The sequence below is a fragment of the Pseudopipra pipra genome, chromosome Z, assembly GCF_036250125.1.
Source record: "Pseudopipra pipra isolate bDixPip1 chromosome Z, bDixPip1.hap1, whole genome shotgun sequence".
Lineage (NCBI taxonomy): Eukaryota > Metazoa > Chordata > Aves > Passeriformes > Pipridae > Pseudopipra > Pseudopipra pipra.
Genome location: NC_087581.1, coordinates 62,599,079 through 62,624,481, shown reverse-complemented (window position 1 = coordinate 62,624,481; position 25,403 = coordinate 62,599,079). Strand labels below are relative to the sequence as shown.

At 39.0% G+C, this 25,403-nt stretch overlaps 1 protein-coding gene and 2 long non-coding RNA genes across 15 annotated transcripts in view; 2 read left to right on the top strand and 1 right to left on the bottom strand.

Moving 5' to 3' along the window:
* The window catches only part of ELAVL2 (ELAV like RNA binding protein 2), a 110,930-nt gene that overhangs the window by 82,384 nt on the left and 3,143 nt on the right, over positions 1–25,403 (top strand). For all 13 annotated transcript variants that reach the window (XM_064641725.1, XM_064641729.1, XM_064641726.1 and 10 more), the window contains 4 exons: positions 9,293–9,396; positions 19,628–19,781; positions 21,775–22,000; positions 25,298–25,336. In XM_064641725.1, coding sequence (XP_064497795.1) covers positions 9,293–9,396; positions 19,628–19,781; positions 21,775–22,000; positions 25,298–25,336 — 523 coding nt within the window. The remainder of the gene's footprint in view (positions 1–9,292; positions 9,397–19,627; positions 19,782–21,774; positions 22,001–25,297; positions 25,337–25,403) is intronic.
* On the bottom strand, positions 7,340–17,180 carry LOC135407039 (uncharacterized). The gene is made up of 3 exons (XR_010426655.1): positions 17,070–17,180; positions 10,222–10,288; positions 7,340–8,105 (listed from the first exon to the last, which is right to left on the bottom strand). It is a non-coding gene; the product is annotated as an uncharacterized LOC135407039 (long non-coding RNA).
* On the top strand, positions 15,136–17,898 carry LOC135407040 (uncharacterized). The gene is made up of 2 exons (XR_010426656.1): positions 15,136–17,365; positions 17,742–17,898. It is a non-coding gene; the product is annotated as an uncharacterized LOC135407040 (long non-coding RNA).

Sequence of the window (25,403 nt, the reverse complement as noted above, 5' to 3'; positions counted from 1 at the left end):
AACAGGTTAGCAAAGGCATATAGTGTGTTTGGAAAACTCCATAAAAGAGTTTGGCGAAATAAGCACTTGAAGAAAAGTACAAGGATCAGTGTTTACGGAGCCATTGTACTGTCCACTCTTTTATATGGATCTGAATCATGGGTCATCTACCGCCCCACCTGCCACTCTTAGAATGTTTCCATCAACGCTGCCTCTGTACAATCCTAAACATCCACTGGTCAGATTATGTGACCAATACATCTGTTCTAGAACAGGCAGCAGTTATGAGTATTAAGGCCATGTTGCTGAGAACACAGCTGTGATGGGCAGGACACATATCAAAGATGAAGGACCACCGCCTCCCTAAGATCTTGCTTTATGGTGAACTTGCCACTGGCTACCACAAGAAAGGAGCCCCGAAGAGCAGATACAAGGACTCCCTGAAACAACATCTCAGCCTTGGCCATATCGATCTTCACCACTGGTCTACTCTGGCCTCTGATTGGGAGGTGGAGACACACCATCTATAACGCTGCTGCTTCCTTTGAGAACGCACGCAGGATCACCCTTGAGGAGAAAAGACAATGCAGAAAGAATCGTGTCTTGCAGAATATTTCACCTAAGGAGTCTTTCTGCTGTACCTTTTGCAACCAGACTTGTCTATCTCGTGTTGGCCTTTTTAACCACCAGCACACTTGTAACAAATGTGGGTAGAGCCCTTCCCAAATTTTCATTTGCAAAGCCTAGCCATAAAAAAAAAAGAAAAAACCTAGCTTTAAAAAAAAGTACTTGATTTGGCAATTTTCGTGGTATTTTTTCACCTTGTAGTGCTAAGGAGCTTCTACTTATAATATGACAAGCTTCTACTTGTAATATGACAAGTTAGTTTTTAGGAAAGCATGCATGTCCAGGTCAGTTATTATTACAAGAGGCAGTAACGGGTAAGATTGTCAGTGTTCAGCCTCCTGTAGTGTCCATAAGCAAATGGTGTTTCTTCTGCTTGTGCAACAGCATGCCCCTTTTCATGCAACTCTTACTTTCAACTCTGCTTTTTCGAGTTGAGAATTTCCTATTTGGACATGATGTATCTCTGTTTGTAACCTTCAGTTAATGTCTCTCCTGGCTTACTGTTTTTGTGGAAAAAGTGATTACCTGGTATCATTAATTATCTATTCTGTATGACCTGCAGACCTCAAAGTAATGTTTAAGAATTCCAGACAAGATGCAGGATTATCTGTGTACTTTGGTAATGTAATCGGTTGCTTCCAAAAGTTAGCTTGCTTAGCCCTTGCATTGGGTATTTGATAGCTCTGATGGGAAATGGCAGCCAAGGACTCCCTCGTGTGGTGGGTGTCCCAAGCTTCCGAAGGCATCGTGCTGCACTGTCAAAAGGCGACTGCTCTGGTTCATTTGACCAGAGAGTGAGTGTTGAAATAATGCAAGTGGCTGACTGCGGGAAGAAATGCAGCAATGGAAACTCTTCCAGTATGAAGTTGCTGCGTTTTTTTAACACTGGTTGATTGTCTGATAATACTGTTGCATACTAATGTAGAAGTATTGGGGGGGGAAAAAATGTGCCAGCTGTGTACTCAAGCACAGATAAAGTTCTACAGTACTGGCTCTGGATTTTGTCAGGAAGGACAAGCTTCTTAGTCATGCATGTAGGAAAATTATCTTCAGCAGTAGCTATTTAGAGAGGGAAATCACGAGAACACATATTTTAGTAGCCAGCTGGATGGCAGGAGACACCAGGAGCAGGTGTAATATTGGCCAGAAATTTCTGGCATCAAACTTGATGCTTCTGCCCAAAAATCATTCAGAGAAGATCTGGAATACCAAGATGCTTTAATCAGTCATGATCAAAACTACTATGCTAATCAGCTGCTCTCCAATCATGGTGTTATGCAGAAAGCAATATCCATTCTTTTCCGGAGCTGTAAAATATTGCAGGACTACTGAAAATGCGACACTTAAATTCACTGTGCTTCTGTGAGGGATTTTGCCTACTCTTGAAAAGACTTATTTAACAATTGTTAGGTTAAGCATTATATTTGTCTGCCTTTCAAGCCTTGAGCACTTTCAGGCAAACTCAATAGTTCAGGTAACTGAACTCTCTTAGAAACAGAATGGTTTGGGTTGGAAGGGACCTTGAAGATTATCTAGTTCCAATCCCCCTTCCATAGGCAAGGAAACCTTCCACTAGACCAGGTTATTAAAAGCCCCATCCAGACTGGCCTTGAACATCCCCAGGAATGGGGCAGCCTGTTCCAGCACTTCACCACCCTCACAGTAAAGAATTTCTTCCTTTCACCTGATGTAACCCCAGCCTCTTTCAGTTTAAAGGTATTTCCCCTTGTCCTGTCACTACATACCCTTGTAAAACGTCACTCTCCAGCCTTGTTTTAGGCTCCCTTTAGGTACTTGAAGGTGCCATAAGGTCTCCCAAGAGTCTTCTCCAGGTGAACAAACTCATCTCTTTCAGCCTGTCCTCATAGGAGAGGTGCTGCAGAATCACCTCCCTTGCCCTGCTCTTCATGCTTCTTTTGATGCAGCTCAGGATACCATTAACTTGCTGGGCTGCACCTGTACACTGCTGGGTCATGTCCAGCCTCATTTCCACCAGCACCCTCACATCCTTCTTGGCAGGACTTAATCCATTCTTTGTGCAGCCTGTACTTGTCCTTGGGACTGCCCCAATCCAGGTGCAGGACCTTGCATTTGGCCTTGTTGAATTTCACGAGGTTTGTGCAGACGCACCTTTTGAGCCTGTCCAGATCCCTCTGGATGGCATCCCTTGCCTCCAGCGTGTTGCTGGTACCACAGAGCTTGGTGTTGCCGGCAGACTTGCTGAGGATGCACTCGATCCCATGGTCTGCATTGCTGACAGAGTTAAACGGTGGTGGTCCCGTTTTTGGCCCCTGAGGAGCATTGCTTGGCACTTGTCGTAGGCCTCTATTTGGACACTAAACCATTGATTCTTCGAGTGTGACCATCCAGTCAATTCCTTATCCACCAAATCCACGTCTCTCCAGCTTACAGACAAGGTTGTTCTGTGGGACAGTATCAGACTTTTTTGTGCAACTGCAGATAGGCCAAGTCAGTCGCTCTTCCCTCATCCACTAGCATTTTAACCTTGTTGTAGAAGGCTGCCAGATTTGTTAGGCACGATCTGCCCTTAGGGAAGCCATGTTGCCTTAGCATAGTTTCCAGAAGGATCTGCTTCGTGATCTTCTCAGGCACAAAGATGAGACTGACCAGCCTGTAGTTTTCCTACTTTATCATATCGTTATTTCTCTTTTTGAAAATGGAGCTTATATTTGCACTTCTCCAGTCAGTGGGAACTTCATCAGACTGCCACAACTTGTCAAATATTATGGAAAGTAGCTTAGCCACTTCTTCCACTAGTTCCCTTAGGACCCTTGGGTGTATCCTACTAAGTCCCATGAACTTGTGCACCTTGAGGTTCCTTAGATGGTCTTGAACTTGCTTTCCTGCAGTGGGTGATTGTTCATTCTCCTAGTCCCTGCCTTTGCCTTCTGCCAGATGGGTAGTGTGGCTGAAGCACTGGCCCCAGCCAGTGAAGGCTGGGGCAAAAAAATTTCCAGTACCTCAGACTTTCCCATGTCCCTGATAACCAGGTCTTCAGTTCCAGAGAGGACCCTCATTTTCCCTAGGCTTCTTTTTGTTAGCAGTATACCTGTAGAAGCTTTTCTTGTTCTCCTCAACATCCCTGGCCAGATTTAATTCTTTCCAGATTTTAACTTTTACAGAATCGTAGAATTTGGCTGCTTGGACAATATTGTGTGTTCCTCCTAGGCAACCTGTTCTTGCTTTGACCCTCTGCAGGCTTTCTTTTTGTGTTCAAATTTGCTCCTTGTTCATCCATACATGCCTCCTGACATTTTTGCCTGACTTCCTCTTTGTTGGAATGCATCACTCCTGAGCTTGAAGGACGTGATCCTTGAATATTGAGCAGGGTACTCTACTGTGCAGATCCCAGAAGAGGCCAAAATCTCTTCTCCTGTCTAGGGTAGTGAGCTTGCTGCGCACCTTCCACTCTGCCCAAAGGATCTTGAACTTCACTGATCTCAAACTCCACCATTTCATGGTCTCTGCAGCCCAATCTGCCCTTGAGCTTGACATTCCCCACCAGCCCCTCCTTGTTGGGAGAAAAAATCCAGCATAGCATCTCTCCTTAATGGCTCTTCTGTCATTCAGAGAATGAAGTTATCATCAGTGCATTCTGGGAACTCCTGGATTGCTCTGTGTTGTCCCTTCCTAAGGTACTGGGTTGGTTGAAGTCCCGCAGGACAACCAGGGCTTGTGAATGCAAAGTTGCTCTGATCTGTCTGTAGAGGGCCTCATCAGCTCAGTCTTTCTGGCCTTATTATGCACCCTGCCCTGTAGCGTTGAGTAAAGAGCACTTGAAGATGATGCCTTTGCTGTTTCTATCTGAAACAGTATTTTTTATTTTTCTTGGTTCTGAAGTGCCCACAGGCTTTAGGGAATATTGTTCCTGAAACTGAGTGATAGCTCATAGGTGGAAAACATAACACAAACATTTTTGCAGCAATCCAGCACTCCAGTGCCTGCTGTAACATAGACTGCCGTTCTTTGGCCAATGCACAAGGGAGCAGCTACACAGACAGTCCTCTGTATCAATCTAGTTAGAGAAGTTTTCTCTTTTCGGGTGCTGTATTCCCACTTTATTTACTATCACGTGTTTTCCTGGTTTATGGGTATAGTAGTCAAAGGGAGAGGATCTCTTCAACTTTGCCATTAAAGAGGCTGTCTGATTTAAAGACTCTTGTCCTTTCTGTTCCCCCCTTTTTTGTTTTTTTGACAGTGCAGCAATGGAGGAATTAAACTGTTATGGTCTATTACAGCTTTAATAAGCTGTGGCTGTTGTAACTGCTTCCAAAGAGAAAAATGAAGGAAATTATTGTTGGCAAGTATACTTTTTGTTGCAAGAGAAGTTATCAGGCAGGCAGATTCCCAGGGAAGTTGAGAGAACAGGCAGATGTTCAGAAAATATTTGAATTGCTGACCTGATGTGGTTGGGCTAAATGGCTTGATCTATGTAACTTTTTAACATAAAAGTAGAATCTTATTAGAGGTCTGTTGGAAGGAACAAAGTGTGCTTAGTAGGGGTAGATAATGAAGTCTGGAACGTCTTACGGGTTTTTTTATTTTCAAACAGGGACTCAAATACATGGGAACATAGGTTCTGGAGTTCCCAGAGAAACAGAAGCTTAGACACAGTAAGAATTATTTGAAAAGAATAAACTAAGACATGGTAATTGTGTATGGATTATCTAGGGAGAGTAAAGTCTTTGTCATCTTACCGTGCATCTATACCTTCAACTGTTCATTTCTGTTTACAGGTGCTGTCCTCCGTCCTGTTGAGGCATAAATTGCTGCCTTGGATGGGTGATCACCGCTAGCAGCCCAGCCCTTAAAACTGTCTTTCAGTAGACAGGTGGTAGCAAAGAGACACCACCAGGTTTTAGAACTCACTTCATTTGAATCTAGAAAAATAATTTTACCTCATACTGTAATCAGAATGCATGATCTTTAAATTGCTAATGAAGTAGAGAGGGCTTTTATGCTGAGAACAGCAGCAGACTCTGCAAAGAACAGTGATGAGCTGTGTTCACTGTGGAAGTGGACTTCAGAGGAAATGTTTAGATTACAGTAACCAGCAGAAGAAAAACATCAGATGTCTTCATGCTCATAAACAATAATGTCCTATTAATTGTGGTATCTAGAGCAATCTCTAGTCTTACATGACAGATTTCACTAGTTGATCTCCTGAAGTGGGGGATGCCTCAGGACACCTGGGCTGTTTTGTGCAACCAAGTACTTTATGCATGAATGCTTTTTCGGCAGGGGACTTCTCTAGGTAGTAAGATACATCAGTATTCAGAAAGCTCCAGGACTTAGTTTTGCTTTCTTTCATGTCACCAACTCTTATCTTTTATGAATAATTGGGTGGCAACAGGGCAATAGGAAAAATTACCTTGTCTCTAGATCTTATTCCTCCAAAGTTCATGGGAAGGCTTTGCATAGGTCATTAACAGTGATGAAGTGAAGTCAGCTGTCTTATAATTGCCTTTGAGCATTCAGTAATTCAGTGCTTCTCCTAGGTGGTGTAAATAGCTGTGCCTCATGGAAACGTACAGTGCAGTGACGCATCTTTTTTTCATCCCACAGTCCTTCTGAGTTACCTTAAAGTAAAACTAGACTTGGCTTGGATTTTGCTAAACAATCAGTTAAGTTTCTTGATCTTTTTGTCATTTATTCATTTGAGTCTTGTCTACAGTAATCCAACCTAAGTCTTCATCGTGATTTTTACTTCTAAAATTGAGTTCTTGCAGCAGGAATGTGCTGTCAACTTTTGCTTAAAAATGTTGAAGCAGTTGCTGGAAATAACCAAGGAGTCCTTTCACGTAAGTTGAGTTCTAGAGTGAAATTGTTATTATTCAGGAAGTTGAATTATTTTTTGTCAGGAGGAGAATACTGGTTTAGAAATTCTATTGAAATGACTGTATTCTGCTTTAGGGAAAATGCTGCTACTTTTAAGAGCAAAACTTTGAAAATGGACAGGTGTCACTTCTATCACATCTAGTTTGCTTGACCTCTTTTTCTGTAGACAGCACTTCTTTGTGACTTTTTCTGGATATTGTATAGCAGAGGATTTTCTTTAGACTTTTACAGCTGTGTACATTATTTATAGTAAATGTTTACAAAACAAGTTGGGCAGAATAAAAAGAATTTATTCGTGATTCTTTTCTGATAAGTATTGTGAATTACCCTGTGCATTTTTTATCATTTTTACTTTTCCTGGTTTGGCTGACTGTTGTAACAATAATTTAGTTAGCTGTTGCATTTTTCTGCACCTTATTGTCTAATATTTGTAGTGTTCCAAGCATAAAATCTGGTAGAAAGTCTACAGAAACAGCTGTAAACAGGTTTATGAAGTAGCCACAAGAACTGTCAAAGAGAATAAGCTCAACTGACAGTTGGAGCATGTAACTTCTGAAATATTGCTCACCTGCACATGAGCACCCTTGAAGGTGATGAATGTGTTCTTCTTAACAGCACAAGTACAAATTCACAAAAAAAATAAGAAACTCTTATCACTCCTTTGTTTAGGATAAGCTAAGTTTAATACTGCTTGTAGATCTGTTATGGAATAAAGAGCTGGTGTGCTCAAGTAGTCAGTCTCTTGTCTGTGTTAAGGTTGAGTAGGCTGTAATTTTGAAGATCAGCAAAAGGCTAAACTGACTATTCAGAATACCTAAACATGTAATAGCACTTGGAAGCACACTTGGAAACAAGTGTGTGTTGTGCAGGAGATTTCTGTCTTGGTGAGTGGAGTTTGGTGCAGAAGAGGCACAGATGAAAGAGTCCAGAGCTATTTTCTGTTATTGTTCAACTTGACTGTAGAATGTCTCCAGAACAATGGTCATTAATTAAATCCTTTATAACAGCAGGGTATGCTCATTGTCTGCAGTGGTCTGGGTGTTTTAATGTGAAAAGTAGATCACCTCGACAGAGGGGTAGTAGAAATAACTTCTGCACATCTTTCTTTTCAGTCTGGAATTAATGAGTTGGAACATCTTATCTGAAATAGCTTTCTCTTTTAGAATTTAACATATTTTAAGGTTGTGGTTTCAATGGGTTTCTTAGGAGATTAATAACAACGCCTAAAATCAGCATTTCTATATTAGGATAAGACTAAAATAAGTCATGCACAAAAAGACATTCCCTCTTTTTTGGAGACACTGTTGGGAAGAGTTTCTGCAGACGGTGGGAGTGATGGAGGTGACAGGTATAGAAGCTGCTCTACTGTCATCAAACTAATAAGGAAAAAGGCATTTCCAAGACAAGAAACTTGGATATATCTAGGTAGAGGTGTAAATGAATACAGAAATGCTTCTGTATATTTCCGTAAGGTTTGTTACAGGAGCCTGAAATTGTTGAGGTTGAAGGCACTTCTGAAGATCATGTAGTCTAACTTCCTGCTCAGAACAGGGTTCTCTAGAACAAGTTGCTCACTACTTTATTCACTTCGGGTTTGGATTCTTTGTTGATGCATATATTAACCTATCTTCTGATTTCATCTGAGGAGGAGATAGAAAAGAATGGAGGCAGCTTTGGGGGGTGGGGTGGTGATGGTATCTGTGTTTCTTTGGTGCCATGGTAAGCATAATTGGTACAAAACTGTGGATGCCAGAGGTGATGGGCTTGTTAGTAAGCCCTCTCTTGTCATAATTAAGTACCAACTTCCCATCATGTTTTTTGCATTACATACTATTTAATACATACTGTATAGATACCATATTAGAACTTGATACAGCATAAGTTCTTTTTTGGATATAAATTGCCATTTTGCTTTATATAATGATGTTTATCCTTTTATATTGTTCTGTATCCAAAATAATCTTTCTAATTAGCATTTTGTGAATTAGATATGTTGGATGCTTCCCTATAGCTATTTTTTTTTAAGTGGTCAAGAGTATGGGAGTGTCTCTGAAAAGGTTTGTGCTAATAAAAGGGTAATATTCTTACTAAGTGGTATACTATCACTATGTTAAAATTTTATACCTAATTGCATTCTTTAGCACTAAAAGTACTTTTAAAGGAGAATGCTCGTTAGGGATGGCATACTATAGGTTTTGAAGTTGTCGAGAGGACTCTTATGCTGAACTCAAGTGTTTAATAAGTGCTTAGACAGAATGCATGGTTAGAAATGGTCTGTTGTTCAGAGATTAAGAGCTAATTAAAAATACTTTATGTCCATCTGCCATCCAAATTTCCATCACTAAAACAACCTGAAAATAATGCATTTTGGGCTGATATTTAACTCATAAACAGTTACTATTACCAGTTGTTTTGAATATCGTAATAAAAGAAGCCTCTAAACTCCTTGTTACTGAGAGGCTATATGTACTGTATGAATGACAACTGTAAAAGTGTTTGGCTTCAGATTTGGCTCAAATTCTGACACTGAAGTACATTTTAAACTCACTCAAAAATTTAAGTCTTCCACTGAACTGAATGTAGCCATTTCTGCGTTGAACAGAGAAAGTACTGCAGTACACAGGAACAGAGAAGCTACTTAAAATCTACCAACCTTACTGGAAAACGTTGTGACCATTACAAATTTTGTATTTGTATGTGGAGCAGATACTCTTCTTCAATACAAGCAATGTTTGCTTAGTGTGTCTATGTTGCGTTAAAACAGTTAGCTACCCATTGTGTGGCACTGCAGTACTAATGATGACTTTTATTCCTTCTTTTTAATCAGGACAAAGCTTGGGTTATGGTTTTGTGAACTACGTTGACACCAAGGATGCTGAAAAAGCTATCAACACTCTGAATGGATTGAGACTTCAAACTAAAACAATAAAAGTATGTAGTGTTAATATGATTTAAAGAAACAGAATTGTTTTGAATTCCTGATTTGTTTTACTTTTTCAAGTGTAACAAAAATTCTGCTAATGTCAGTAGAATAGACTAGGACTTCATGAAGCAGATGTTAGTCCTTTCTAGTCTGCTTAGATTTGGAGAGTTAGATTACAATTCCTTTTTCTTGATATTCTGAATGTATGTTTGACTTTTTTTAACTGTCAAATTATGTTGCATGCTTTAGGCGAAGAAATGCGATTTTGCATATTATCTGAACACTATGTGCTTCCTCCTTACCTTCTCAGAGATGGTATAAATTCCTTATTAATATTTCCTTTTTAAAGGTTGCTGGTGGTATGTTTCTCTGACAAATCCTTAACATTAAATGGTGAAATAACTATTTCAGTTATCTGTGAATTACTGGATTTCTAGGGCCCTAATCTCTAGATCTCTAATGTTTGATATTCCTGTCTTTTTTGGTTGTGTTGTAACTCTTATTGCCCTTGTTTATTAAATTCAGTTTCTCTAATTTCTAGAAACAGAAATCTTGAGAGTTGTTTTTCTTATCTGCTGTTCTAATGCATTAATAGAAGAGTGAGGATACTCACTCATTTTATGATCCCTAAAAGGGGATACCACTTCTTGTTTTCTTGAAATAAAATACGTTGAAAAGGTGAATTTGCAAATGCTGGCTTAAGCTTTTTTGTAAGGGTAGTGATATAAAAACCTTTTACCTGTTACCTTTTTTAAAAAGAACATCCTGTGGAACGCTTTATGGAATACTTCATTGAATAATTTGTAAAGTGTCTTAAACTTTCAGATCCATACCTCCAAAGCAAGTCATAGCAGTCTTAGTCTTGTACCTGGTACCAGTTGTGTTGCCTTCTGATTTCACCTGAATATTAAAACATCAGAGTGAGTATACATTAATGTTGAAGGCACATGAAGGCGTGTTGGATACCTGAACCCTGCTCTGCTAGACAGTATGCCTCCTCATACTGTGTGGTGCCCTCTGTGACATAATTTATGGTTCTTTGCAGTGTAAACATGGTTACATCGTGTATGTAGTGAAGTTTGGGCTTCATTTAATTGTGCAACTTCAGTGTGAAAATGAGTTGTATCTTATAAAAGGTAAAGTGTTTTCTGTGGATTTTTCTCTTTTGGAAGATGATGCTGCTGACAGGCTCTTTGTTCTGTTTGAGACAGTAAAAATATATATTTCTGTGCAAGGAGTGATTTTTCTGGTTACCTGCTTGTTTGTCCATGGCTCCTTTTTTCATTTGAGTTGTCCTGGAAAGATAAGTTCTTCCCAAATGTGGAGAACTCAGAGAAGCAAGAAGGTTATGAGTCACTGACTTACACAGAGTGATAAGAAAATTCAGTGCATGTTTTTGTTGGATTGGCTTTTGCTCAGGAGAGGAGAAATCCTCAGTGGCTTCCCCTCCCTGTGTTCTTAGGAAAACTCTTAAAAAAAAAAAAGTGAATTTATTGTGAGATTATATAAATAGGAATATCTTTCAAGGGAGGAATAAAATGTGGAGTAAAAGACTCCTGCATTAACAAGAAGGTGTACTCAGATTCTTGGTTTGAAAAGGAGCAGGCAAACAAATGGCCTGTCTTTAAACTGGCTTAGAGCTGTGCAAGGTAGGCAGCTTTTTACCTGCACTGTTAGGGGTAGCAGAAAGACACAGGAAAATATCTGGCTTTTCTTCATGAATGCTAGGCTGCTTTAATGCTGGGCACAGTCCTTTGTGGATTGTAGCTGCCAAGGGGACACTGAAGATGACAATGTCATCATGTGGTGCTCATTCCTCCCTTTTAAGGTGAACTAGAGCTGAGGAGCTTCCACTGTTCTATCCCTAGGTCACTAGTGAGAGGGCCTGAAGTGGCAGAGCCCCTGCATGCAAATTTTGTTAATCAAGAATGCCAGTGAGATGCATAAACATGTATGCAAATATGTGTTTGAAAGCAGAAAAAAAATAGTCTGTCCAGCTAGAGGCCTGGGAGTAGACCTTTTATTTTAAGATAGCATTGATTATCTAGCTGTGTTTTACCTAGCCTAGTGCTGGTTAGAAGTCAGATTTAATAGGGTTTTCTTCCTCTGAAGCTCTTTGGATTATTGGGATGTTTACATGGGTAATTATTACCTGTCAAGGGAATAGAGATTTAAGAAATAATTTATCTAAAGTATTAAATCCGTAGGTTTTCTTCCCACTATTTTGTAAATTTGCATATATTTAAAATAAAAACAGGCTTAACATGTAACATTCTGCCAACCTTGGTGCTGGAATGAAGTTTGACAAATTCTTTGGCTACAAGTACAAGATGTTCTATTTTGCCATCATCACCTAACTGACTGCCCTCCTGTAGAAAACAGTGTAATGAGAAGAGCTAGTTAGGACTTGAGTAGAAGAGTGAGTGCTAAAATATCAGCTTTATGAATGCCCAAAGAAGTGCAGTACAGCATGGGAAGACTTTTGAAGTGAGGGATGTGCTGCAACTTCATTAGTGTCCTTTGAGTCAGTGTGTCCTTAAAACTTGGCATAATGTAATGCAGTTTCACTTGGTGCCCTGAACCATTACTTAGATTTACAAGAAGATTCATTTTAAAGGAATTATGCTCCAATTTAGCTGGTCAACAGCTCCACCCTTAAATTTTACCAGTGGTACTGCTCTTGAAAATGCTTTTTACACTTAATGGAAAATAACAAAATACTAAAAAGAAACATGATGGTTTGATTTCTGAGTTTAGTGCAGCATGTAAAAGATTGAGATTGTTCCTGTCTTTGCCACTGATACTTGTGGAGAAAAAATTTGGTAGTATCACTTTTGTAGTAATTTTTTCATTAAGTAATGTCCCTGGGTAGCAATGAAATGCAATGACAACTTACCTTGTTGTTTCTCACCCCCATGTCCCCCAGCATTAAAGAACATTGTTCTAGTGAGGGGCAAAAGGGAATTCTATGTGGAGGTTTAATTAAAGCCAGTGATTTTTACTGATGTTATCAATCAGCAAAGATTGAGAGAGAGGCTATCTTGCCAGAACATGTAGTGGTCTTGACAGGGTAACTACATACTCAGGACTGTATTCTTAAGGTAAAATTTTAACTGCTCTAGCAGATCTGAGGCAGAAGAACAATTTGTCTTGAAACAAAGGTAAAGGTAGGGTTTTTTTCTTAAATTTCTGCAGGAGTTTTGTAAATTGTAGTTATGCAGGTTTTTAGCTGTGTTAACAGTTAAAGCTTTGACAGCATTTTCATTTTAATACTGCACATACACACACACATGCCTTTTCACCCCCAGGTAAAATTTGTTCTTCGCTGAAATTCAAATCTCCTCTGACTTTGAATGTTACTTAACCAGCTTAAACTGGCGGCTTGTTTTTCCCATAGCTGAATAATACTGAGAGGAGGATTCACTTCTAAAAGCATATTGTTGTCACTTCCTGTAAACCACATTATGGCCACATGGTCGTTCATTTGTATACAGCGTGTCAGACCAAACCATAAAATGTGCTAATCTCACCTTCACCAATGACATAGTCTGTTTTCTGTTTGAGCCCCATGTTGCTACTGATTGGAGTTTCTTATGAGAGTCCATCCTTGCTTTCTCTGAGGAAGAGAATCCTTGGACCAGGGCAGGTCATCGTAAGGCTGCTGAGCAGGTTTGCAGACATAAAGCCTCAGTAGGTGCAGTAAAGTCCTTTCTGAGCTGCATTGGGTGTTTCTAACACAGAAATGGGCATAATCAAAGGGGCCAGCAGTACTGTATGGAGCTGAAGGAAGACTGCAAGCTTTGCTCAAAAGCCAAGCTTTAAGCAAGCAAAGAAATGCCAACAAAACTAGTGAAAAACTGCTTGTTACTGCTGAGATTGATAGTGCATCTTTTGTACTCTGCTTTTCCCATGCTATGCTAAGTCCTCTAATTAGGTAAAATCCTTTAGGTAGGCTATGGCTTTCCTAGGTATGGAGGTTTTTTACATTCTCTTTGGAAGAATGCTTTAAATTTTGTAAAATATGGTTTTGCTTACCTTTGAAATTACGGAAGTCTTGAGATAAACAGATCTCTGTTAAGCTAGCAGCTTCCAAGTTAGTGTTTTGTTTTGCTTGATTTTTTGTTGTTGTTTGTATTTTGGGGGGTTTTTTTTGACATATTAAATATTGACTCTGGGTGTCTTTTATCTATGCAGTAATAGTTTTTCCTGAAAGGCTGTGAGATACTTCAATGAAGTGGCAATAGATGTTTTGTGTGCCTTTCTAGGAGATGTGCCCATGGAATAGTGCAAGAGAGACCCAGGAGATGAGCTTGCCACAGTTTCTGTCAATAGTAGCAGCTCCCTCGACAAAACACAGAGAAACTGAAGTTTATTTATTTCCTTCAGAAGAAGGGAAAATGTGTGAACAAATCTGCCTCAACTCCAAAAGCATGAGGATAATTGGGGTCTGTTGTTCAGAGACTTTGTTCTGTTGTGTTGCGTAGGGGCTTAATATTATGCTGCATACCCTTATTCTCTGTGAAATCTGACTACTTTTTCCATTCTAAGTCTGAAATTCTTGGTGCTCTCACTGTTTGGGCATGAGTGGGAAAAGGGGGTGTTACCAGATCCGAACCATGAATGTAAAGTGTGGAGAAAGGTCTTTTGACAGTAAAAGTATGTGAGAAGTAGGAAAATGAAAATGTTTGGAGATTGGATCTCCTTTTGTTTTGTATCTTTTGTTTGTACTTAAATTCTAAGTTAAATGCTTATTTTTAACAAGACTGCAGATTTTAAAGTATTTTTCTGTATTGATCCCTTTAAAGGCAAAACAGCAGAACTGCTATTCTGTGATTGTAGTGCATAATTCCTCATCTCATGTTTTAGTGTAGAAGCTGAACTTGAGCAGCTAGCTCATTTTCCTAGCTTTGTTGTGGTGATAGAGCTTTCAGCTTGCTGCATGCTGGAAAGTGGGGTCAGTGTGGGTATGCTGCAGGCAAGTAGCACAAGAGGTTGTGGTGGTTGTTTCCTGGCTGATGAGAGTTAAATAAAGAAACATGGTCAAAGAGGAATGAAAGTAAAAAGTCTTTCTGAGCTCCAGTACTCATTGTTGTCTCAGCAGACTATTCTCTGTGCAGTAACTAGTCTGAAATTTGGTGGAAGACTCTATACATGCTTAGAGTGAAGGTTCTAAATATGTAAAATTAGAAGACTTTGCTGTAAACAGCTACTAAAAGCTGCAAAAGACTTTCTGTAAGGAGACTTCACTTTGTTTCAATGGAAGTTACCTGCAGAGTGCTCATTCCTTAATTTTGTAAAATAAATACCTGTGTTATTTTTTCCTCTTACTCAAAAATTGGTGTTGGGTTTATATTTGTGAGTCTTAAGTAGTTATGATATAGTTAGTGTACAGCTCTTTGGCAAAACCATGTTATTCAGGTAAAAATTGTTCCAAGAAAGAGCTTTATAAAATACAGGTACTTCTGTGTTGTCTAGTCTTGTCCATGTGAACTACTATGCCCATCAGTAATCACTTTGAACGTATTCTAAGCCTGCTTACTACTTCATGGCCTAATCTGATTCTGATAGTCTGGTTTTATAGAGGAGCAGCCTGTCAGGTTGGTCCATTCATGCCCTCAGCTGTTCCCTCTGGGAACAGAGCAGATGTGGATCCCATGGCCGACCTCAGATTGGTGACACTGGCACGGGTTGTAGTTGTCAGAGCTGGAGCGCTTTTGAGATGTGGACTAAAACAGTGAAACCTCTTCTGATAATGCTGAAAGGCTGTGACTTTGGTGTCCCTTTTTTGAATGCACTGCCTGTTGCACAACAGGCTGTGAAAGCACCAGCTTTATCAGATATGGTTATATTGATTGTCTTAATCTACATACATAAGTGAAGCTGTGTTGAGCAGTATCCACTGGTACTTCTACAGAGTTGAGTGTAAGTCACCTTTGCAGAGGGAAGTCTGTGTCTGAGTGGAGCTGTCTTTTCATTCGAGGGGATACAGGAAGTAAACTTGATGAACATACAGCAATGTACTCTCCTGTTTCAGACGATGTATTGCTGGCTAGTGACAGCTCATACCTCATCTTTGAGGTGTGCTGCAGCATCTTCTTACTAGAAATTGAATTAAGAAGAGGTCTTGAGTCATGGTGTCTCATACAAATTTAAGTGCACGGTGCCTGGCACAAAGGCCTCTGAGAACATTGATGTAACAAAAATATGTCCTTGTTTTTATTATACTTGCCAAGAGGGCTTACATATTCCTAATGTTTTCCTCTTCTCAGTATAAATCTGTCTGCTTTGCAGATAGGTTTAACTCATTTTCATCTGCACACACTGGATGGTAATTTTTTACTGGATTTTTTTTTCCACTGAAGCATGCATTTTAAAAGAACTGGATACTATCCTGAAGGGCAAGCAGTGTTCTAAGCTGAAAGATTACACTGGTAGTTAATGAATGTAAACATTGACTGAAATCCTGATTCTAATATTTAAAGATTTCAGATTTAAAAACTTTTGAGATATGTTAAGTAGAGGTACTTAGGAGAAAGTGATAGTAAATTCTGAAGTTCTTTGAGAGAATACAAATACTACTTCTATTTGCGCTTTATACTAATAATAAGCTATAAGAAAAAAGAGCTTCAAGCGTGGTACTGAAGTGTCTGTAGGAAGTAGCAGATAGTAAGAAACCAAAAAATTCATTTGTAGGGATTGTGTCTCTTATTTTTGGCAACTTCTTTGCTTAACCTGACAACTCTCACAGCTGTCACTTGAAAATTGTAAACTGGTTCATCGTGATGTTAAATGAAATATTAAAGCAGTGGTGAAAATGCTTGAATTTGGTGGTGTAATGTTTGCATTTCTAGAAACAAGTGTCTTTCCTAGTAACCACAGTGGAAAATTTCAGTAAAACTGTTTTTTAAATTGATATCTCCGGAGTAGTGCTGTTCAGTGTTGTACAGTGTGTGTCATCATTAAATATTTAAAACCGTAGGCTTTCAGTCGGTTTCTTGACTTGCTTTCTGTTCAGTGGTTTTGACATTGCATAACTGTAATTGTTCACTTGTTGAAGTAGCTGTGGAATTATAATCTTAGCACAGCTGTTAATTCAGTCTGTATGTAAATTGTTTGAAGAGACTAAATCTAGAACTATCAGCAAGTAATTACGGAATGATCAAACTGACAGGATACAGGTAGGGAGATGAATCTAGGGAGTCTCTGCTTTAAATTTGTATCACAACAGAAATCACTGGACTTTGACATCAACAGAGAAAAGAAACTGTATATCCCATACTCCAGGCAACATTCTCCTGCATAGGAATTAATTCCCTTACACCAGTAATATTTTATGGTGTCCTCATTTTTCTTTAGTGGTGCTGACTTACAAGAAGCAAAGATGGCTAGTAATATTATGCAAAAAAAAAAAAAATCAAATTAAATTACACTGAGTTTCTGAAGTTAATATTTCTTTGATTTCTTGCCTGGCCAGAACTTCTGATGCTTAGCAAGATGGCTAGATATAGTGTTTGGATATTGGTGATGAACCGCTGATTTTGGTTTAATGTGTGTTATTCCTGTGACTAATTGCCCAGATTCGAGTATATGTCAGTTAGGATACATGAGTAGTCACTGGGGTACTTTCCATGAAGGGTAACCTGTGATTGGTGTTATATCTTAGGTGTAAAAAATATCTTACTACACTGGGGAGCCCAGAGCTGGAGGCAGTCCCATGCAAGTGTCTCACCAGTGCTGAGTAGACAGGAAGAATGACCTCCCTTGACCTGCTGGTGATGCTTTTGCTAATTTAGCCTAGGTGGCTCTTGGCCATCTGTGTCACAAGGGTACATTTCGCTGGCTTATGATCAGCTTGATGCCTACAAGAACTCCAGGGTTCTCTGACAACCTGCTTTTCAGCCAGTCAGCTCCCAGAACGTAGTGGTACATGGGATTATTCTCTCCAGGGGGAGGACTGATTTTCTTGAATTTCTTTGAGTATCCTACTTACCCAGTTCTCCAGTCTGTTGAAGTCCCTCAGGATGTCTGGTCTGTCAGTCACTCGTCCAAGTTTTGTAACATCTGTAAAAGTCTGAGTGTGCACTGCCCCATCATATAGTGAGAATGTCCTGTTTGAAAAGAGCTTATACTCTATAACCTCTGTTGTGAGTACTTGCAAGAGTGCATGTAGAAAGAAGCTTTGTAACAGATATTTACTTAAGTTCAAAGCTATTGTAAAGTCCACAATACCTACAGCAAACCATGGGGGTTTTAGTTTCTCAGTAGTGAAATATTGATTAGTAGTTGCGGAGCTGTTTTGTTAAATTTAAAGAAAAGTTACTGTTGTTCTTCCTTCCTTAGCTGACAGTTACAGGAATTTGAAATTTTCTCCAGAGGACCAGACAAAATGCATATGGGAAGAAAAACATCTGACGGCTTAAAAAGGATTGGATAGGACACTGTTCAGTGTATCTCAATTCCAAAGATAATTTAAAACTATAAAACAGTTCATTGTGTTCAGTTATAAATGGGCTTTGTTGCTGTCCCTGCCTACTGTGTGGAGTTAAATTCTGAGGTGTTGGTGGAAGGGTTCCTTTTGAAAACAAACATTGACTTAGCTATTCAGAACTCCTTGGTTTTGCTAATACATGCATTTAGTGTGTCTAGGCCTGTCCCCAAGGCAGTCTGACTCCGTTCTTTGACCTTTAGTCTCCTGAAAATTATCCTGCCAAGTTCTAAGGCATGGAACTTTTGTTTCTTAAAGAAACTGAGAGCCAAATGGGCAAGTTGGGCAAGTTTGTTCATTCTTTAGCTGTTGTTATTTTTCTCTGCCTGGTAGAAATGGGTGGCCATCACTGTCCTTGTTGCTACTTTGACTGAATGCAGGCAACCTTTAGTCTCGTGCTGTAACTTTGAACATAGGTCTTCAGCTCTTGTGTGGCTGTCATGTAGAAAGAACAAGGCAGTGTGGCTCACGAGGCTGGACAGCTATAAGTGAGCCACACTTATAGCTGTGTTGGACAGCTATAAGTTTTTTAGGTCAGCCCTGTTCAACCAGCACAAAGGTACCTTGCATATAAAGCCTCTGGGTAGAACTTGAAGGATCACAGCAGTGTTCAGGATAGTGCTTGTTTAATCTCCAGGGTGCTCTCTTTTGTTTTGCTACCAGAGGAGTCTTAGGAGTCTGCTGATCTGCATGAAAATGAGACAGGAAGGATTTGAAAAGAAATATCAAAGAGTTAGGCAAAAGACAGATTTACAGAATCAAGTTTCAGCTGCCCAGTGTTGGGTAATAGTGCAGGCTACTTGCAGGGGAGGGAAGGAAATGACATAAATCTGACTACTCCTTCTTTATTTTTGTGTTTCGCACGGTGAGAACCGCAGATAAAAGTATTTTGTCATGTTCAAGAAGCACAGATGTTCAGTTCTAATCATTCCTGTAGTAAGCATAAGACCACTTGTACAGACTTCAGCGGAAAGTAATGAACATGCTGGTTTTGTAACATGTCTAAAGGTTGAAGGATATACTTGATCATCTTAAAATATTTCTGACTGACACTTGGAGGTACCAAATGAAAAACTTTCTATCCAAAAGGATCTGAGAATCTCACTGTTAATTGACATTTAGTTGTAAGACCTCTGTGTTGCTAAAATTGGCAAGCTGCTGCTGAACAGTCAAAATAGAGGTTGGATTCCTGCTTCTACCATTCATTCTGAGGCCTGTGAAAGTGATATAGCAGAGCTTATCTTGCCCTCATGAATGATTGTGTCATTTGACAGGATGCTCAACACATGTACATGCACTTGAAAAACATTTGGAAACCTTTAAGTGCTTCGGACTGCCTTTTTGTGCTTTTGGCCTAGATATCACACTGAAATCTTCATTTCTTGTATGTTTTAGTGCTTTTTAATGAGAATTAAAAAGACATTCTTGGAACTTCTTAAATTTGTCTTTTTAATCTTACAGTAAGCTAATGGAGAACATTTTCTTCACCAAGGCTTGCTGGAGTGTGTACCTAGCTTTTTCTCATTTATTTATTTGAAAGTAGTTCTCCAATTACAGAGAGTCCATGCAGTCAGCTTCTTCTATGTGGTCTGTGTTGCATTCCATCTGTATTTTCAGAAGCCAGCTCCAGAAAAATAAAAAACAAATCTAAAGGCCCAGTGACCCACGTTCAGAACAAATTACTAACCTATTTTATCTGGTTTAAAAGTGTTGGTTTTCTAGGGGTTTTTTTTGTTTTTGTTTTTTCCCCTAAGGTTTCCTATGCGCGACCAAGTTCGGCTTCTATCAGAGATGCAAATTTGTATGTTAGTGGACTTCCAAAAACAATGACCCAGAAAGAACTGGAACAGATCTTTTCCCAGTATGGACGCATTATTACTTCTCGTATTCTAGTTGACCAAGTCACTGGTAAGTAGGCAGTTTTGCATGGCCTCTCCTTTTTGGACTGGCAGTTTAAGAAATATTTCATCTTTCAGTACAGTGGTCTTGTCTCTATAATGTAGACCAGAAAATGCATTTTTCTCCTGGAATTGTTCATAAATATGCATGGGCAAAAATAGACTGTGGAGTGTACTGAGCCAGCTTGAGTCATTTCCACCCTGAAGGTGCAGGTTTGAAGACTGTTTGATGACTTGTACTAAATTTACAGCTGCTATAATCTTCCTCGCCAAGCTGCTGCATGAAAATAGTCTCTCAGCGCCTTACAAAATGCTATTAAACTTTATTTTTCTAAAAAAGAAAACTTTATGCAAAAATGCACAGCTGGTTCTCTGAGGCTAGGATTACAGAAGACCCACTCTTGTAATTGCTGTTAAGATTGTTTTCAAGGTTGACTCATTAACTTGGGGCATATGCATGAACTTTGAGTTCCTCAGGAGCAGGTAAGTTCTGTGATTAGCTAGGTTTGACTTTTTTTATAGTTGTACCTTTTCAAAGTCAGATGTCCTTGTGCACGAAAAACAGCTTTCAGCTGTAGGAGGTCATAAGCTTTGCAAACTGTCTTACTTTGAAAGGATTGTACTGACCTGCAGAGGAACTTGTATGTAGTCCTTTGCAGTTAAAAGGAATCTCAATATTGACACATTATACAGTGTTTTAATAGTGTGAATTGCTGAGAGTGTAGAGAGGCATGGAAAGGAAAGCTAAAGGCCAAATACTGATGCATAGAAGTAGCAAATTTGTAGGTCAGATTTCCAGTCTTTGCAATAAATAATCATTTACAGTATGTTCCTGTATATTCTTGCATAGAAATAGATGGGGTCTGACAAATGGGCCAGTAAGTAAATGTAATTAAACTTCTAATGTGCTGGATAATTCTGAGTATTAATAAATCCTGGTATTTGCACAGTAGTTTTCTAGCATAGAGACTGTTGTTCAGGTTTAAGCTTTCTTCCTTCCTTCTTAGTAATTTGGGAGCGGTAGGCTCAAAATGATATGAATAATAAGGTTGTGACACAAACTGACAGATAAAAAATGTGAAGTTGAAACTGTGACATTTGCCTCTTTGAAGCTTTTTTTATACCCACATATTGTCACTTTGATGGTTTAAATCATCATTGTTTATGAACCAAAACATAAAGGGCCTCTAAATGGCTCTAGGAATATTACAACAAAGCATTCAAGTAATGCTGGCTGTTAGTAGCTTTAACGTTAATTGATTCAAGTGTTGACACCTTAACGCTTATGTCTAAGACTATAAATTTTTGATGTGCAATGTTCCTAAGACCTTCCTTCACTTTGCTGATCCCCTTGCATGTTGTGTTTGACTTCTCTATACCAAGAAAAGTTTCCTTCAAAAATAACACTTAATGGTGTATGGTGATACACTGAAAATGAATCTTATACTTAAAGGTAACCATGGGCTGTTAAGGCATACCCATAATTCCTGTTACTGCAGTCTAGAACGTGCATGTCGTCATCTTCTCAGCATATTTGCTCCAAAGGGACCTTCAAGGGGTACTGCAGGAGGGCATATACCATTTTTTGCTGCTGGATAACTAAGCTATTTATGGAATTTCTGTGAATGTAGATACTGTAGAGTAGTGTAAACTGACCGGAGGTTACAGTGCAGCTGGTTCTGAGTTCATCTCCATCCTCACCAAAATTGCTTTGTTTCAGAGTTCCTCTTTGACTCACTAGGTTTAAGTTCTTTCTCCTGTTTTCCCTCAACCGTCCAAGCTTTTTGCACAAATGAGTCTTACATCAGTTAAATTAAAAATTAAAATTACAGTAGAAAAATTCTTATTCTGAGCCAAAGCTTGGTTCTCTTATGCTCAAAATTTGTCATGTCTTCACAGTGATTGACCATTAACATAGCAATTGGCCTTGAAAATAAAATGTTAACAACTAATATTCTGGAGTCTCTGAATTAATTATTATATGCTTCCTTCACGTTGTGCAGGGGTATCAAGGGGCGTGGGGTTTATCCGGTTTGACAAGCGAATTGAAGCAGAAGAAGCTATCAAGGGCTTGAATGGCCAGAAACCTCCAGGTGCCACAGAGCCCATCACTGTAAAGTTTGCTAACAATCCAAGCCAAAAAACCAGTCAGGCCGTTCTTTCCCAGCTGTACCATTCTCCAAACAGAAGGTATCCAGCACCTCTAGCTCAGCAGGCTCAACGTTTTAGGTAAGTCAGATAACGTGTACAGCTGTGCTGAAACCTGCATGTTCCCACAGACGTGTTTGTTTGCCTCCACTGTGGTGCTTTCCCGCTTCTCCAACTTCTGTGTGAACTTCAGCTGTGCTCCTACAGTACAGCTAAAGCAAAAAATGGATGCCATCCTACTGATAGCATTTCTGTCTAATAAACCTCCTTAGCTAAACTAAAGTGTCATCTTTTTCTTCTACTCAGTCACTAAAAACTTTTTCGATGATGACTTTTCATTTCCTAGATTATTCTTGAGTAATGCACAAGTTGATTCAGTTAACAATTGGCCTAGGCAATTTAGTTTTCTTCTTAGCCATACAGCATGCCACAGCCAGCCTTCTCTTCCCCACCCTCTATTTTCATTCCCCATTCAGGCTTTGTTTTTTCCCTTGTCGGTTGTCTAAGCCCTCCATGCTACACTTATTGCAAATTTTCATAATGAAGATTAGTCAAATTTTTTGCATGTGTTTTTTGGGGATATATGTTCCCATCACGTTGAAACTGCAGCCATACAGTTCCCTGTGATATTTAGTGTGTTGAAAAGGACAGATGGCGAGAACAAAGCGAAACAAATACTGTATTATCTACATTCATGAGTACCTTGAGTTTTGTTTCAGTGATTTTGATTGTTTCTTCCCTCCCTCTGCTCCTAAAGGATGTGACTGGAATGTGTTAAACAGTAATACATTTCAGCAGTTTCTATTTAAATTTTTCAAGAAGTAAAATCAGCTGGCAGTTTTCTTCAAAGAGAATGTACCAAATTTTAAAAGCTATGCATTGGCTACCCTCACTTTATAGGCTGAATATTCAGAGTTCATGGACTGCACTTCATGCTGACTGGGGTAGCTATAGTATTTAACTGATACTCCAGGTAGATCTATCACTATTACTAAAAATTCTTCAACTTTCAGAGTTTTTTTCTTTGGATAAGACCTATTTCTTTGCACTTAAGTAATTTCCGTAGACTACCCCTGTCCTTCAGCTTTAGGCTTTTAACCTTAAATTTTGATTGGTGGAGGTTTATTTTTGTCTAAAAGGCAGTGTATTTTTATGAATATCTCCGGCAAGTTGTTTTTTTTTCTGAGATATTCAGTGTAAAATACTGCTTTTAACCACCTTTAGAGATACTATGATAGCTCCACGTTACAAGTATAATGGTAACAAAAAGCACTGAATAAGTACCAAGTCTGTAGTAAATAGGAGAGGGAAAATAAAATCTTTTATCAGTGTTGAAGGAAGGAAAGGGTTTAACTGACTGATCAAAAGGTAAGCTGAAGTTGCAGACAAAATGAATTTGTTTTTTTTTTTTTTGTGAAAGCCTTAAGACTTATCCTTCTTCACTAAAAGACAGTCTTTTCAAATTTTTAATTTTTTTAACTGTAAAGGGAAATCATCTTTTCTTGCTTTTTGGTCTTTGCTTTGCATTGTTGCAGCATTCCAGATGTGGTGCTGACTAAATAGTTGAGATGGCACCAATGCTTCAGATCTTTCATTAGTTACATGTGAAAGAAGTCTTAATTCTTGACATTTGTTGACGTTTCAGACAGGATTAACTGATGTAGTTGCCCCATCTCTGTTAACAGTTGACAGAGGCCTGAAAACAATCAGCATAAACTTGGATAGTAAAAGCAACAGGATCAATATAGGGCCTCTTTTTTTCTTACTAAGAGAAAACTTGATCTAAACTTTCAAAGGCTGCTCTACATAATTGTTCTATAGGATGTGTAAATCAAAGCATCTTTAAAAGTTTCCAGTGGAAAGTCCCTTAGAATTTCTTCAAAATATTTTCAAATCTTCAAGGTAACTGATAGAAAATCATACAAGTGATTCCATTACTGAATGAAGTCCTCAGCTGACTGCTTTATAGCAAGGACCTGTAAGTGATGGTGTTTATAGGACTCCTCACCTTCCTCTCCCCCTCCCAGGATGTCAATGGCAGTAGACCTCTGTCATTGACACTGAGTGTACTGATGGTAGTCATGTATTGTTTAATTTCCTCTTTTCTGCTCTTCTAGAGATTTGGTGGCTTACTTTCTTGACAGTGTATTACACAAACCTGGCTTACTGCAGAATCCTAATGCTCTATAGTTTGAGAAAACTAAGTCAACTCTACTTTTTTTTTTTTAACCTAAGCTTATATTTTGTGGAGTCCTGAAGAAAATCTGTAATAAGACTTTCTCTTCCCATGTCTGAGATTTGCCAGGAAGAAACAAGAGCTGCTTCAGGGTAGACATTTTCCTAAAGAAACATTTTGAGGGACTCCATGAATAAGAGTAATAGGTGTGGTAGGCACTGCATGTCCCAGGTGTTGGCCAGGTAATTTCAAAGGGTTTAGAGCTGCAGTGTCATACTACAGTTTAGCAGCTTGGGGGAAGGAGAGGAAGGAAATACAGGGAGAAAGCTTACAATCTTAACATATATATGTGTGTGTGTGTGTGTATATTCAAAAAACTCTGGGACCCTTTTAGCCCCATTATCATTGTTGAAGACCGGCAAAGAAATCTCTTGCCTGTTCTGTGTCCCTGTTAGTGAGGTGAACATCCTCATCCTGTAATGGTCTGATGTCATTTTTGGACTGCTCTTTGTGACCGACATATTTAGAAAAGCACTCTTTGTTGTCCCCCAGATTTCTGGCCAGCGTCAACTCCAATTAAGCTTTGTCTACACAAATTCACTCCCTTCAGTGGCCAGCAGCATCTCTGTATTCCTCCTGAATATTATCACCCGACCTTGCTTCCACTGTCCATATGCTTGCTTTTTTGACCTTAGCTCCAAAAGCCCTAGCTAGCCTTCTGCCTCACCTGCTTGACTTTTTGGAATTATCAAAAGGAGTAAGAAAATGAAAATTCCTTTTTGCAGTTCATGTTATGATGTTTGCTACTGCTCCAAAATACTGCATCTGTCTTGGTAATTATATATGCAAACTGTCAGAAGCCTCAATAAAACTCTTCATCTAAACCAAGTTAGTAAGGTGGAAAACTTAACTGATGTGCTCACTGACTGTAACTTAATGCTAATGCTATTTGTTTTAGGCTAAACTTGTGGTAGTGGTATACTTTATGAACTTCTTATGGTTGTGGTTACTACCCAAGAACTATTTTGTATTCATTAACTGTATCAGGTGTAGTAAGGTGGGACAGCTCTTTCAGTGGTGATACATTAACACTGCATGAGGTTCTGTGGGGTATAACGGATGTGACCGTAATATACCAAGTTTCCTTAATCTTAAAGGATAGAAAAGTCTGAAGACTTAACATGTTGCTAAATGTTTTGTAGGTTGGACAACCTGCTCAACATTGCTTATGGAGTAAAGAGGTAAAAAAGAACTATTTGGTTTATAATAACCATATTCAAAATTATTTTGAAGTATTTTGCAAACTCT